The sequence below is a fragment of the Tympanuchus pallidicinctus genome, unplaced genomic scaffold (assembly GCF_026119805.1).
Source record: "Tympanuchus pallidicinctus isolate F22 unplaced genomic scaffold, pur_lepc_1.0 scaffold5, whole genome shotgun sequence".
In the NCBI taxonomy this organism is placed as follows: domain Eukaryota; kingdom Metazoa; phylum Chordata; class Aves; order Galliformes; family Phasianidae; genus Tympanuchus; species Tympanuchus pallidicinctus.
In genome coordinates this window covers 17,992,000-18,005,936 of record NW_026294769.1, presented here as the reverse complement: position 1 = coordinate 18,005,936, position 13,937 = coordinate 17,992,000, and the positions used below count along the sequence as shown (strand labels likewise).

General features: G+C 37.7%; 1 protein-coding gene across 3 annotated transcripts in view; it reads left to right on the top strand.

The window, feature by feature from the left end:
- The window catches only part of STX17 (syntaxin 17), a 32,371-nt gene that overhangs the window by 6,456 nt on the left and 11,978 nt on the right, over positions 1-13,937 (top strand). For 2 of the 3 annotated variants that reach the window (XM_052704154.1, XM_052704155.1), the window contains exon 3: positions 6,337-6,402. In XM_052704154.1, the coding sequence (XP_052560114.1) occupies positions 6,337-6,402 (66 nt within the window). Of the gene's footprint in view, positions 1-6,336; positions 6,403-12,556; positions 12,627-13,937 lie in introns of all 3 variants that reach the window. The other variant, XM_052704157.1, reaches the window with a different exon arrangement.

The following is a 13,937-nucleotide window of genomic DNA, read 5'->3' as shown; positions in this document are numbered from 1 at the left end:
ATAAAGTGAACATGCCCAGGGCAGTTGTGGCACGAAATGCCTAATGTCCATATTATTAAACCCCCATATTCTGTAAAACACAGTGGCTGCATCCACACTGCTGTGTTAACTCTAACTATCATCAGAAGTTCTTTAAATAAGAGCAATCTGATGCAGCCAGAACTGTGCCAGGGACAGCTGTAGCAATTAGCTGTGTAAGTGATCAGATTCGAACGTCCCCTCTCTCTGCTTAGTGGTTAAAAAAAAATACGTAGCCTGTGGAAACAAACAGATTGGTTTGTCAAGAAAGGTGATAAGAGGTTCACTAAAACAAGTATTAATGTTAATAAACATCTGAAGGGGGGCAAATGAATGAGGCCAGGCTCTTCTCAGTGGTGTATAATGATAGGACAAGGAGTAATGGCCTAAAACTCAAATGTAGGAAATTCTGTACCAACAGGCAGAAGAACTTCTTTACAGTAAGGGTGATGGAGCACTGGAACAGGCTGTCCAGAGAGGTTGTGGAGTCTCTGGTGAAGATACTCAAGACTTACCTGGACTCCTAGCTGTGTGACCTGTTGTAGGGTACCTGCTTTAGCTGGGAGTTGGACTCGGTAATCTCTTGAGGTTCCTTCCAACCCCTACAATTCTGTGACAGCAAATCAATAACTAAATAAATAAGGAAGAGAGTGAGTGACTTGGAAGACGTGCTTGTTACTTTACTGTAACTTTACCAAATAGGCAATCATGTGAATGAGATTTTTTGTGCAAGATTTATGCCTTGCTTGAGGATGGGGAAGAGGGAAAACAAATCTTATTATAGTTTCTGGGAACGTAGTCAGGAAATAATGTGTTTAAGTGATAGCCATCTATGCTTATAAGAAATGCTTAGTTTAAGTGATTGTAAGTGAACAGTATGTTATTAGTAGTCATTTCTTCGAAATATAGTGACGTGGTTGGAACAGTCACTTGTGGTTTGTTTGTGGGGTGGTCTTTGGAAGGACTGCACATTTTGCTGTGCCTCTGGAAGTGTGCCGTGTTTTGGTCAAGAGGGATGATTCTGGAAAATAAAAAAAGGTTGTTTGCAGATGCTCAGTAGATGCTGGTTAAACTCTACCAACCAAAGGTTACTGAAGGATTTAGCCAGTGCTGGGGCATGCTCGAAAGGAAACTTCTTAGCTCATTCCTAGATGAAGAATTGTGAAGAAGTATGTTGGGATGGAAGTTGACAGTGCAGAAGTGACTGACTGTGAGAAGATAGAAAAAACTGAGACAGAGGAGGGAAGATCTGGCACTGTGAGGACTAGTGATGGCAAACAATAGTGGGGCTGTTTCCTTGTAAGAGCATAGTAAGGATGCAATTAGGATATGAACTGCAGTATTCACAAATTAAAAAGTTTAGTAGTATATTTGCCTGAAGCAGTGGCTTCTTAGCGAGATGAACTGTATTTTTCCAGCCTGTTGTTTACACTTTGTTGTTCATTGTTTGTCTAATAAATTTTATTACCTAGATGCCAGTGGATTCAGCATTTTCTTGCCTTGGAACTAGCCACTTTGCAGCAGCCCCATTTTATTCTAGTGGCCAGAAGCTGATCTCCAGCTTCTCCCACCAAGAACAATTGCTTGAGTTCCTTTGTGCTGTAGCCAGACTACAGAGCAGTACTGATTCAGAGTCAGTATTAATTGCTTTTGGGTGAGAATACTGGGGAAGCAAGGAGCCTTAAGTGTTAAATACCTCAGGAGAAGCTTCTAGGATCAGTGTGTGCATATTCTGGTGCACGTGGCCATAGAGTTAGTTAATGGTAAAGAGTGATATGGAATAGGATGGGATGCAGAGGGTTCTTAGAGGAGAGCTTTGTAGTGTTTTTTCCATGCAGGCTGTTTCATTCAAATAGAGAGAGGCTTGGTAGCTAAGTTGTTGCCTTCTTTCTCTTAACCAGAAGTTTCCCAGCTGTCTCTGGAAGCAGCATAAAGAGGAATCTCCTGGTTGCACAGAGGCAGAGTTTTGTAGGTTAAAAAAAACAAAAACAAAAAACAAACAAACAAAAAACCCCAACAAACCAACAAAAAGCCCCCACCCTCACTTATTTAGCATCCATAAGCTCCCTGCCAAGGGGCTTCCTGTGACTTTGAATGCTGTAATGAGAAACAGAGAGGTGATTAGTGTGAGGGGTGGTGTTGGGAGCTGCCGCATTTAGTAGCAGCACCTAGCTGGTGAGGAGGGGTGGGCAGCTACTTGTTGATGCTACTGGAAATCTCTTAGGTATTTAAACAAGGAATAATTACGCTGTATCTAGCCAGATAGAGTTACCATGGTGTCAGGAAAGGGCTGAAATACATTCCACTTAATTCAGCCTTGTGTTGATCAACTGGCATTTTTACTGGCCCAGCAACTGAAATGAGTTAAGCATTCCTGTTCTGCAGACAGAAGGGGAATCTTTATAAGGATGATTTTCTGTGTCTAGAAGAAAATTCAGAAAATAGTAGCACTGGGGATGAAATGAGGTTTTAGATTAGTTGTGATTTAACACTTTGTTTGAAGTGCTGCCAGAGAAGCTCATTCTTAGCCACAATTTAATTATAGGAAATACAAACCAGTGTTCTTGTAATGGCATTGCTTGGCCTCATTAAAATACCATGCTTATTGAGTAGTTTATATTTTAATGTACAAATCTGATGCAGTCTAAAAGTATTTGGGACATTTCTTGAGCTTATTTAGGTTACTGACTGAACAGATCATTCACACTGATATAATCAACTTAAGAAATTTGTGTATTAGAACAATTCTTAAATATTTGCAAACTGATCTTAAAATTAAGTGCATTTCCTGCAGAACATTTCTTTTACGGAAGCCAAAAGCTAGAGCAACATTTAGTACAGGTTTGTCTTTCTTCAGACTAACGTTAATTAAAAAATTTTGTATCTTTAGACGATGCAAGTCTTGGCAGATTTGATATTTGAATTATTACTGCAGATTTGATATTTGAATTATTACTAAGTAGAATTACTAGAAACAAGTAACTACTGATAATATTTCTAAGTAAACACTTGGCAACTGTATCAGGAGCTATTGAGCAGTGTTGACAATGTCAGAACTCTGTATTGATAAGAAATACAGCTTACAGCTTTATGAGAAGTAATACATCCAAGTATAAAACTAGTCTCTGAATGCCTTATTCTTTGAAAAGTCCACACTTAGGGTAATGTTCTTAAAATTTGGAAGTTTCTTTATTTTTTAAACCAAGCTGTAAGAACTATTACTATTCCAAACTTCACATTTTTGACAGCTTTACGAGAGCACAAGAATAAAAATACATCAAAGCTGCATTTGCAATCTTTTCCTTAAGTAAGTTTTAGATTATTAGAACTCTAGCAGTAGTTTGGTTGAAATACTTCCATAGTGATTTACACTTGTATATCTTTTATATGCATTTTAGCCCATAATGAATGTGTTACAGTATTTCTGCATGCTGTTGGCATCAGCAGCTTAAGTGGTTTTCTCAAAAATATTTTTTTGTAAATTTAACTTTCAGTCATGCAAACCAAATATCTCTGGGGGTTAAAGGATAATTTTGTAGAATCTAGTCTTGTTTATTTTACAGGCTACTTTTAAGCAAAAATCACTAATTATGTCAAATTGCTTAGAGCAGCAAAATTATTTACTTATGATGAAGCCAATATCTCTAACCTCATTTCATGAATATTGATTTAAACCTGAGGTTCCAGAGATAGTCCAAACAATTAATCTACTAAATCACTGTTTGAAGAAACTATAAAATCAATATATAATGAAATGTGACCTTGAGTACACCTTTCCAAGGGAAATGCATACCATAAATCCACCATCATAGTATTGCTTTTCAAAGATGACCGTGAAACACTGTTTTGAGTCCAGTGTTCCGTATGTAAGTTCCTAAAGACTTTAAAATTAAGTTGGTAATCTATGCTTATGGGTTTTAAAAATTATTTTCCTTTTTTTTTCTTTTTTTCTTTTTTACCTTAAGATTTCTTGTTTTCTTTCACTCTGAAATAGGGAATAAAATGCATGCTTATCCAAAGGAGCTTCAAATTTGTTCATTCCTGTCTGGCGAGAGAAAGAAGGGGGTTTTGGCATGCTATCCTGAACTTTGCTGGGGAGGATTAACAGTCCCTAAGGAAAAAAAAAAAAAAACAACAAAAAAGAATTAGTGTAAACCATAGCAATCTTTTCTCAGCTGCGCTCAATTAAAGTAGTTTGCAAAACACTTGTTCTCTTTGACATGAGCCTGCTGACATGGTGAGATGATGGATGAAGGAGAAGTGACACAAAATGAGGAGCACAGAAATCTGAGTCTTAACTGCTGGCTTCATCCCAGTGTATACATTTGCCTAAGACTTCTATTATTCAAATTGACATTAATTAAGATTTAGCCTGCTACTAAAATGAATGCAGAAGGCATTCTGAAGAGTTTTGAGTTTTTTCCATGTCTAGTAAATACTTTGTGGAAGAAATGGAATGGATTCAAAACATAAACCTGAAAGTCTTTTTAAGACAGTCTTTGAAGGAGAAAAAGGCAAGCAGGCAAAGAGACTGAGTGTCTAAGAGTAACTTTTGTTTTGTATTTCTGATGTGAGTGTAACTATTTGGCTGTTTTTCTGGCACAAAAATTTTATTTGGCACAAATTAAATATGTGAGTATTCTGTCAGCTTTTTTAATTTGTGGACCTCAGTTTTATGTGTATTTCTTAATGCTAAATAGAAGTAATACCTGTGTTCAAAGTTTGCTGTGTCTTGTCCCTGGGCCCAACAAGGTGAACATTGGCAGTAGTGTGGCCTACTTTCTGATGGGCGACAAAGGTGGGTCAATGAGGAAGAGTTCTCTGGCAGCACAAATGTCATTGCTCTGCATGTATTCAGTCATGATGTTGTTTGAGGCCATACATTTGCTGGGCATTTCTAGAAATGGTGAAAAGCAAGAAGGGTTTCCTAAGGAATTATTTTTCTTCTTAATTGGAAAACCTTTTTTTCAATTGTTATTATTGAGAACATTATAATGCAGTCAATTGAAACTGAAAAAAAATATAATTTTTTTTTTCCCAAACCTTTTTTGTTTCATTCTCAGAAGTACTTGTTACTTCTTCAGGGATGACTGAACTGGAAGGCCCAATGCTGATCCAGGCTTCTAGTGAATTTTATTTTAAAGAGTAATGGCTATAATTTTAATAGTGTAATAATTTATGCAGAAGTTGCTCATTTTCAAGAAAAATAATTTTAATATGACTTACCTGAGTGTTAAGTGTTTTCTCTTTGAAAGCACTTCAAAATTGTAACATGAAGGAACAGTTTTCTCTGAATATGAGTAACTTCTTGTTTCTTGGCATGTTTTAGCAAACAGAGTAATGTGCGATCCTCATTACCCTGGCCTCTGTAACCAGAGAGATAATCAATAAAATATGCACATAGTAGATAAGATGGTATTTTAATTAGCACCAAAGCATATTAGGAAACTGGGGAGTTAAAAATTTGCATAAAAGTACATCAAAAATAGTGATAAATATTTTGTTATTTAAACAATTTAAAAGAACATCCTAATATTGTCTAGAATTTTAAATCTCTCCTTTGATGATTTCATCACTTGTTCCAGGATTTGTAACTTCTGCTTTTCTGTTGTTTTACTCGGGGCATTCTCTGCTTTGGTCATGTGTGTTACTTGGGTCAACAGGCAGTAGCAGGGATTGATACATTTTAATAATGAAAAGGTTTGTATGTCTTGATATGCAGTGATTTTTTCAAAACTTGCATTTAGCTAATGGAGTAATGACCTCTGGTCTGTCCAGTGTGAAGTGCTATGTGGATTGTTTCCCATCACAACACCAGTGGAGCTTCAGATGGGTGCCAGATTTGCCTTGGTGATCACTGCAACTGTGTAACTACATAGAAAAAATGGAAAGTGTAAATGTAAACAGTAGTGTTGTGTAATGAGCGTTGTTCTCGATGTAAATAATATCGGATACCTTGGTGTCCTATGTGACCAGTCCCCAGCCCTCGCTTCCTTTTTCCTTGCTCTTCCCTTCCTTTTACTGACCACCAAGTGATTTATGCACAGCAGCGCTGGGACACTGCTGTATTTCTTTGCCATTAAGAACCGATGCCAAAACCTGGATTATCTGCAATTCAATGAAAAAGATGTTGTGCAAAATTATCCACAAAATACATTGCCATTTAATTCTCTGATTTTGCAGCAGAAATGTCTATGACTCAGCTTTTTTTTTTTTTTTTTTACTGTTAATTTGGGAATTAAAGAGGTTTCCTTTTTCTGCTTAGCCACGTGGGGAAGGGAAAAAGCAATTATATGGAGTATTTTTTCTTTCTTTTAGTATCAAAGATGCAGACTCTGGGACAGACTGCATGAAGAGCACATTAATGCAGGACGAACAGTTCAGGTAAGGACAATAAAATCATAGTGATGTTAATGGAAATGAATCACATTATAATTCCTGATGCTTTAGAGGCAGATCATTACAGAGAAGTATATTTTACAGAGGGATTTGCCTGAAATATTGTTTTGCTTTGCTTTCTTTAAAAGGTTAGGGATTTCCTAATTTTGTCCTATGAGGCAAATACAGTCAGAAATGTTTTGAAGCAGGTGGGATGGCATGTCAGTGGGAATATCCAGAGTTCTTGAACAAATAACTTCTAGTCATTTTTTCAAGATCTTACATTAAATTATTTTGTGTACATTTATGGTGAGCTTTTTTTTGATACTGTGTATGATTTCAAGTGCATAGGTGACTGCTGATATCCCAACTAGTATTTGCATACAGCTTTATGTAAAGTGGGGGTGGGAGACTGGCATTTTGTGAACTATCCTATTACATGAGTGAGTTAGAAAATAGTGAGATAATGAGACAGTGTTAATTCTGAAGCATAGTTTCAGACCAAACATGGAACATCTACACTACTAGTTTGATGTGCACATTTTTTATTACATGCATCATATTTTCAAAGGATGAAGCACCAGACCCATTTGTCTGCATGGTGTCATCTCATTGACTTCATGCATAATCAACCATAACTCAGCACAGAAGGAATCTCATATCTGCTTTTCAAAAAAATAGAAAACATGTCCTGATGAAAATGGGTGCCAAAGGTAATGCCAAGCATTGGTAGTACACAGCCACAGTGGACTGCAGAAAAACACAAAGGCCAGATCTTCACAAGTTTTGCTGATGCAGGTACAGCAGCTAGTAGTGGCAAAACTGGTAACAGACCGATCTTAGCCAGCAGGAAAGGCATCCTGTGTTGATTTTACAGTTGTTTTTCGGAGCAGGGGCAAGACTTCGTTGCTGGACCAAACCTTTTGTAACCTATCCTGCATCGAGCAGGCCTTGCCAGAGGGGATGGCACAATCCTAAAACATCATATTTTAAAATTTTAAAATACTATGCTTGTTGCAATACTTTCCTGACACCTGTGGATAATTGGGCCAGACTGAAAATGGAAAAGGAAAAAAAAACTTGGAAAGAACTTTACTGTAATCAAACAACAGCACTAGGCAGAAGGCAGAGCTAGAGTTACCTTTTTTTCAGAAATTGAAGGTATTTATGAGCTTTTTTCCTGTAAATGATTAGAAGTTATATGTGAAATCCACTGGATTTTTCTTTTTGATTTGAGTGCTCATGGTTTTCTCTAAGCATTTTTGACATTTGAGCATAAAATAAGTTTATTCCTTGTAGCATTAAAAAAGGATGCCAAAGGGATTTGCAAAATCAGTCCTGTTCAGGTGTTTGCTTGTGTCTCTGCTGTAATTCACATTCACATCTGTGAAGGGTAAGAGAGGCTTCTCTTGGGGCACCTTATGTTCAGTGTCATTTGTCTACCATGACAAAAGTATCAAAAATTACAGAAACAGCAGTCATGTTGAGGATGTTGTTTTTAACCACGTGTCATCTCTTAGTAATAAAATATCATACTCATCTCTAGAAATACTTATGTTTGGCTGGGCCTAAAGCCTGTGGTTTTCACTTTCAGTCAGAATAAATTTTCTTCCTTTTTATTTAGTCTTTACTTCTTATAGGTCAGGATGCAAGTTCTGCATCAAGCTGGTCACATTCAGATACCCAGAGGGCCAAATAAGGATCTGGATCTGGATCTGCAAGAAGTGTAGAGTAGCTCTCTATTTTAATTAAATAGTTAGTAGTCTGGATTAGTTGATAATAAATTATATGACATGTAGAATGTGTTTGCTGTAAGCTGTTTAAATGTTTACCAATGGACTTGTGATCTGTTTGTTTGCGAAGAAATCAGATTAATTATTGTGATACCAAATGTTCTCCGCAGCACACACTTTGCTCTCAAAATTAGATGTTGTAAAAATACATTAGGAATCCCTAAGTCAATATTGACCCAAGGCATCCGCCACAGGTTTTAGACAAATATATGCACAGCCACTCTACATTTAATCCATGTGCACATAATTAGCCATTTTTCTGAATTTTCAGTTTACCCAGAATAATTACTTCTGTTTTAAGTTTGATGATGGTCAAAATTCTAATAGAAGTGTAGATGAGCATAAGTGTATACCTCTTCTTTCTGGTGACTGAATGCCACAGGAAAAACTTTTAAAAAGGAAAGTGAGGAAATGGAAAACCTGTGTGGGGCATGAAGACGCCCTGAGAAAACAACTCTTGTATATGCAATTGTTTATGGTATCAATGAAGGGTCATGTAAAATCAGTTCATTGTTGCAGCCTGTTGCTGTCTGTAGGGTACATATAGCCATAATTTAGAGTTTGTTTGACCTGCACCGGGAAATTTTTACCATATATTCTTTGTAACAATACTTGGAATGAAGTGCAGAGAAAGTAAATGACGACAAGAGTACATTTACACAGCTAAGCTATTGTAATACTTTCTTAAAAATTTTATTTATGTTTGAGAGAGGTTTGGATGGTAGCTTTATTTAGAGGTGCTATTTGGTTCTTAAACTGAAACAACAGCGTGCAGAATGGGAGGAGTGTTGAATGACACAAAGAAGATAGGAGATAAAAAAGGAGTGATTCATTGGAGGTGGCAGATCATATGGCTTCCATGTACTATTTCAGCATAAATCATTTAAAGTCTAAATTGTTGGAAGTAGTGTATGACATTACACTTAATAAAGAAGAAAAAGAGAATAATGATGGCAGAGACTGAATGTAATACTGGCTTGATGACAACGATTCAGTTAGCTGGTGGCACTGGGAGCTGCGTAGGCTGATGGAGGAAGCATAAGTGAAATGCTGGAGTTTCTATGTGCTCTGGGATATAATATCACCGAGGATGAGAGCCTGAGGCAGGTACTTCCATGGAGAATGTTAAAGTAGCTGCTGTTGCCTTAGTACTGGAGCTTCAGGATCATTTTGTATTTGTGACTTTGGTCTTTTCCACACAACATGAGGTATCTCCACCAGTTCTGGAAGAGTCTGAAGTTCTATCTCCTTTTCAAGGGCTTTGGCTTCCTTGCACTCCACTGACATTTATGTAAGGTGGGGCCATGCAGACACAGTGTTTATCCTGGTGTCAGAACCTCTTCTTGGGTCAACACTGAAGCACTGCGATGTACCTCAGGCTCTTTGTAACTACGTCTTTCCATTGTGCTGTTATTTGCCCTTGGCCTAGGCTCAGTGCCATAACATGGCAGTGCAGGTCACCATGCGTGTTTGCCTGCAGTTACCTGAAAATTTCACTATTTCTTTTTTTTTTTTTTCCCCACCAGTTATTTGTTCTCAAATGTCATGAAGTCCTGCACACAAGAGACTGCTGTAGCTGGTACAGTGTTTCTGGTAATGCTCACACAACGTAGCATCCTGGTGGATCTCTTACCTCCAAATCTGTGTACAGTTTGGAAAAACCGGGCTCACTTTGTGTCCCTACCTCAGTTCTGTGCCCATTTATGAACAGTGAACCTTATCCCAATAAAGTCCCCTGAGACCTAGGGATGAAAGCATTACATAATAGCCATGTAATATTATTTCTGTTGTATAACAAATGGCATAAAGCTGCAAGGGGCTCAGGGATTCTGTTGGAGAGGACAGGATTAGAATGTATAATGATGTTGAGGTCAGTCTGATTTTGGATAGTGACAGTCTTTAGGCAGGAGTCATTGACAGTGTAAATGCAGCATGTGAAGCTCTTCAGATAGGTGCTCTATAGATATGAGCTTGTGGGACACGAAATAAAAGTGAGCCTGCAGTGTGATTGTGACAGTGATAAAAAAAGCACCAAATAACAACATGAGATATATAAGCCAGAGAGCAGTCAGTGCGCAATATCGTGTAGTCTCTGGTCAGCATTAGTAGGATCCCAGGACTTCTGCAGTTTGGACACCACTCTTTTATAGAGGCTATGGACATGTTAGGGAGTATTCAGGGAGAGCAATGAAAATGATAAGAAATTGAGGAAATGGAGCTTATTTGGAAAGGCACAAAAATTACTATTTTTTGTTTCAGAAGTGTCTGACAGTGGCATGTTATCCACTTGCAGGCTTGAAAGATTGCTGCACAGAAGACAGGCTGTGCTTTCCTGTGCATTTCTGTTAGATATGAGAAAAAACTGTGGCAATTAGGATAATGAAATCCTACAGTATTATATCAAGAAGGCTGTAGCTCTTCATGAAGAAGTCTTTTGGAAACCAAATTAGATAAGTAGGTATCAAAAATGAAATAATGACAACAGATCACTCTTTGAAGGGATGATTTCACAAAGAGTTTGCCAGCTTTATCCTACATTTTTTTGTGAGAAAGCCATTTGAAACAAAGAGTTGTTTTGTTCTGCTTTGTTTTTTCAACGCTAACAGACCAGAATTGCATACGTTATGAAGAAAAATTCTGAGACTTTTAAGCTGAATTTGGTGAATTCAGAACTGAGGAGTTTGCATGAATGGGAACAGCGTTGTGTGTTGCCTTCCTTGCTGTCCTGTGAAAATTATTATGAAAAGAAGTCGCAGCCATTTGCATTTCTGTAGCATTTGTCAGGTTACACCCTGGTGAGCTCCTGAGATGCATCTCCTCACAGCAGGGCTTAGGGCCCTTGCTAGGCTGATTCCATTTAGCTTGTTTAATTGACAATAAATTGAATGAGAGTCATTTCCAAATCCACAGACCAAGAGGTACTACAACTACATTTCACCAAATATGCAAATGCCATTATTTGATTCCTCTGTCTTCTTTCTCGCAAATATTTATCTTTGATCAGCAATATAATAATGTGCAGTGAAACTAAGGATTAGACTTAGCCATGCCTTGGAGTTTCTATCTCTTGAAGCTTCTGTTCAAGATGTTGAAAACTCGAGCACCTTTGGTCGTTGTACAGTAACTGGGTCTCTACTGCAAGACAGACATTGACCTGACACAGTGGTCCAGAGGAAGGCTGGAGCACCTCTCCTAGGAAGACAGGCTGAAGGTGCTGGGCTTGTTGATCCTGTAGAGGCTCCAGGGAGATCTCATTGAGGTCTTTGAATATACAAAGGAGCTTATAAGAAAGATGGAGAAAGACTCTTTACCAGGATGAGGGGCAACAATTTTAAATTGAACAAGCGTAGATTTAAATTGGCTACATGACAAAATTCTTCATGATGATGATTGACGAGGCACTGGCACAAGCTACTCAGAGAAGCAGTGGATACCTCATCCCTGAAAGTGTTCGAGGCCAGACTGGATGGGGCTTTGAGCAATCTGATCTAGCGGGAGGTTTCCCTGCCCATGGCTGGGGGTTGGAACAAGACAGTCTGTAAGGTTCCTTCCAATCCAAGCCATTCTGTTCATCATACTCATGCTTCTGCTGTACTAGTAATTTGCTCTAGCTGTACTTACAGTGCTGTAAATCCATTACAGAGATACGTTCAACTGGGAAACTTTCCTTTTTAAGAAGCTGCTTGCAAGCATTATTAACTCGCACCAAACTCATTGTTGACACTGTTTCTTACAGGCTGCTTGGCTGCTAAACAACAGGTTTTTGTTTGGCTTACCATTTTCTGTTTCCATTAAAGCCAAAATCAGGATAATATCTTTATTCCTGAAACAGAACAGCATGATCACCTTCTCTCAGTCCTCTGTGTATGGTTCCTGCAAACTAAGTAATGAAATGTTGCATCTAAATAGTCCTATTTGGTCTTTTAAGTTACATTCATTACATCCAAGGTTTTATAAAATGAGAATTTTGGCATGGGGTGGACTGTGACAATGATAGCATTCTCCCTTTTTCAGTCTCTTGGGGAGACTATGGGAGATAGATTAAGATGAATGTATATAGAAAATTATTGCACTATGTTTCTAATTTTACTTGATATCTTGCAAAATTATTTATTGTATTCATCTCCCTATTTATTTTTTTTGTTGATTACTGTTTTTACCTAGGGTTAATCTTAAATAATGTAGCCTAAATTGACTGGTAATAGTATTAATTTAAGCATACAATAGAGTATTCTTGTATTAATTTGACAAATGATTTTTATGAATCAATAGTTCTTTGGTTGCCTAACATGTCTCATACAGCATTACTTGAATTTATTGTTGAATTATTTTCCTTCTCTAATTATAATTCTATTATTCTTTTCAAGCACATTAAAAATGTTAGTTCTGCTGGTGTGTATAACTAAAATAAGTTCCAATTACTTCCTGCTTTTTCAGGTATGCAAGATTGCTTTCCTAAGGCATTATTGCCTGAACCTGGTTTCTGTTATTGAAAAAAAAAAAAACCACCTTTATTTCCCTAACCACTCCCTGGTGTTAATCCATTCTTTTGTTCTGCTATGAGAAGAATATTTAAAACAGTTGGTAAATAGTGGAATGAATAATATAAATCACTATATCTCCTTATAATGTAATGCAACAAATATAGTTTTTATTGAAGTCTTATTTAAAAAAAAACAAAAACAAAAACATAAAAACTGTGCCCTAAAACAATGAGTAGTATAATTTGGGATATCAATTTCTTTTGTTCATTTTTTAGAGAAAGAGAAGTTGCATGCATTTCCAGATTTTAAATGCCTAAGCAATGTAATTTTTGCCCTAGACAAAAATTTATGTCACAGGAGATGCCTGCGTTCGGGTTATTCTTGCTAGCTGTGAGTAGTTCCTGTCCACTTTAAACCCTTGCAATTAGATATATTTCTGTATCTTACTAATTCTTCTCATTTGTGCATAAAGATATCTTTACAAAATGAAAATGATAATTTGGAAAAATTGAGGATCACAAATGATTGCAGCCTGAAGTGCATTAATCACCACAGTTGCTTATTATTTAAAAAACAAAAACAACAGCAACAATAAAAACACAGGTTCTAAGAAGCAGTCACTTTATTTAGTAGCATCTTGACTTTATGCGACCTATGTAAATATTTTGGCAAAGGACCAAACCAGTCACAGATACCAAAATAATGTCAATAATTGCAAAGTGAATTAGGTGAACTGTGAACCCCCAACACCAGAAGGAAGTGGAGTTGTGGGAGCAGGTCCAGAGGAGGGCCATGAAGATGATGAGGGCTGGAGCACCTCCCATACGAGGACAGGCTGAGAGAGCTGGGGCTCTTCAGTCTGGAGAAGGGAAGACACCAGAAGTATCTTAAAGCAGCCTTCCAGTGCCTGAAGGGGGCTACAGGAAAGCTGGGGAGGGACTTTTTATAAGGGCATGTAGTGACAGGACAAGGGGAAATGGTTTAAAATGGAAGAGGGCAGATTTAGACTAGTCATCAGGAAGAAATTCTTTACTGTGAGGGTGGTGAGAGGCTGGAACAGGTTGCACAGTGAGGCTGTGGATGCCCCCTCCCTGGAAGCACTGAAGGCCAGGCTGGATGGGGCTCTGAGCAACCTGGTCTAGAGGCAGGTGTCCCTGCCTATAGCAGGGGGTTGGAACTAGGTGATCTTAAAGGTCCCTTCCAACCCAAACCATTCTATCATCATTTAAATATCTTAGTTGAAACTCTAAACAAAAGCGGCCTG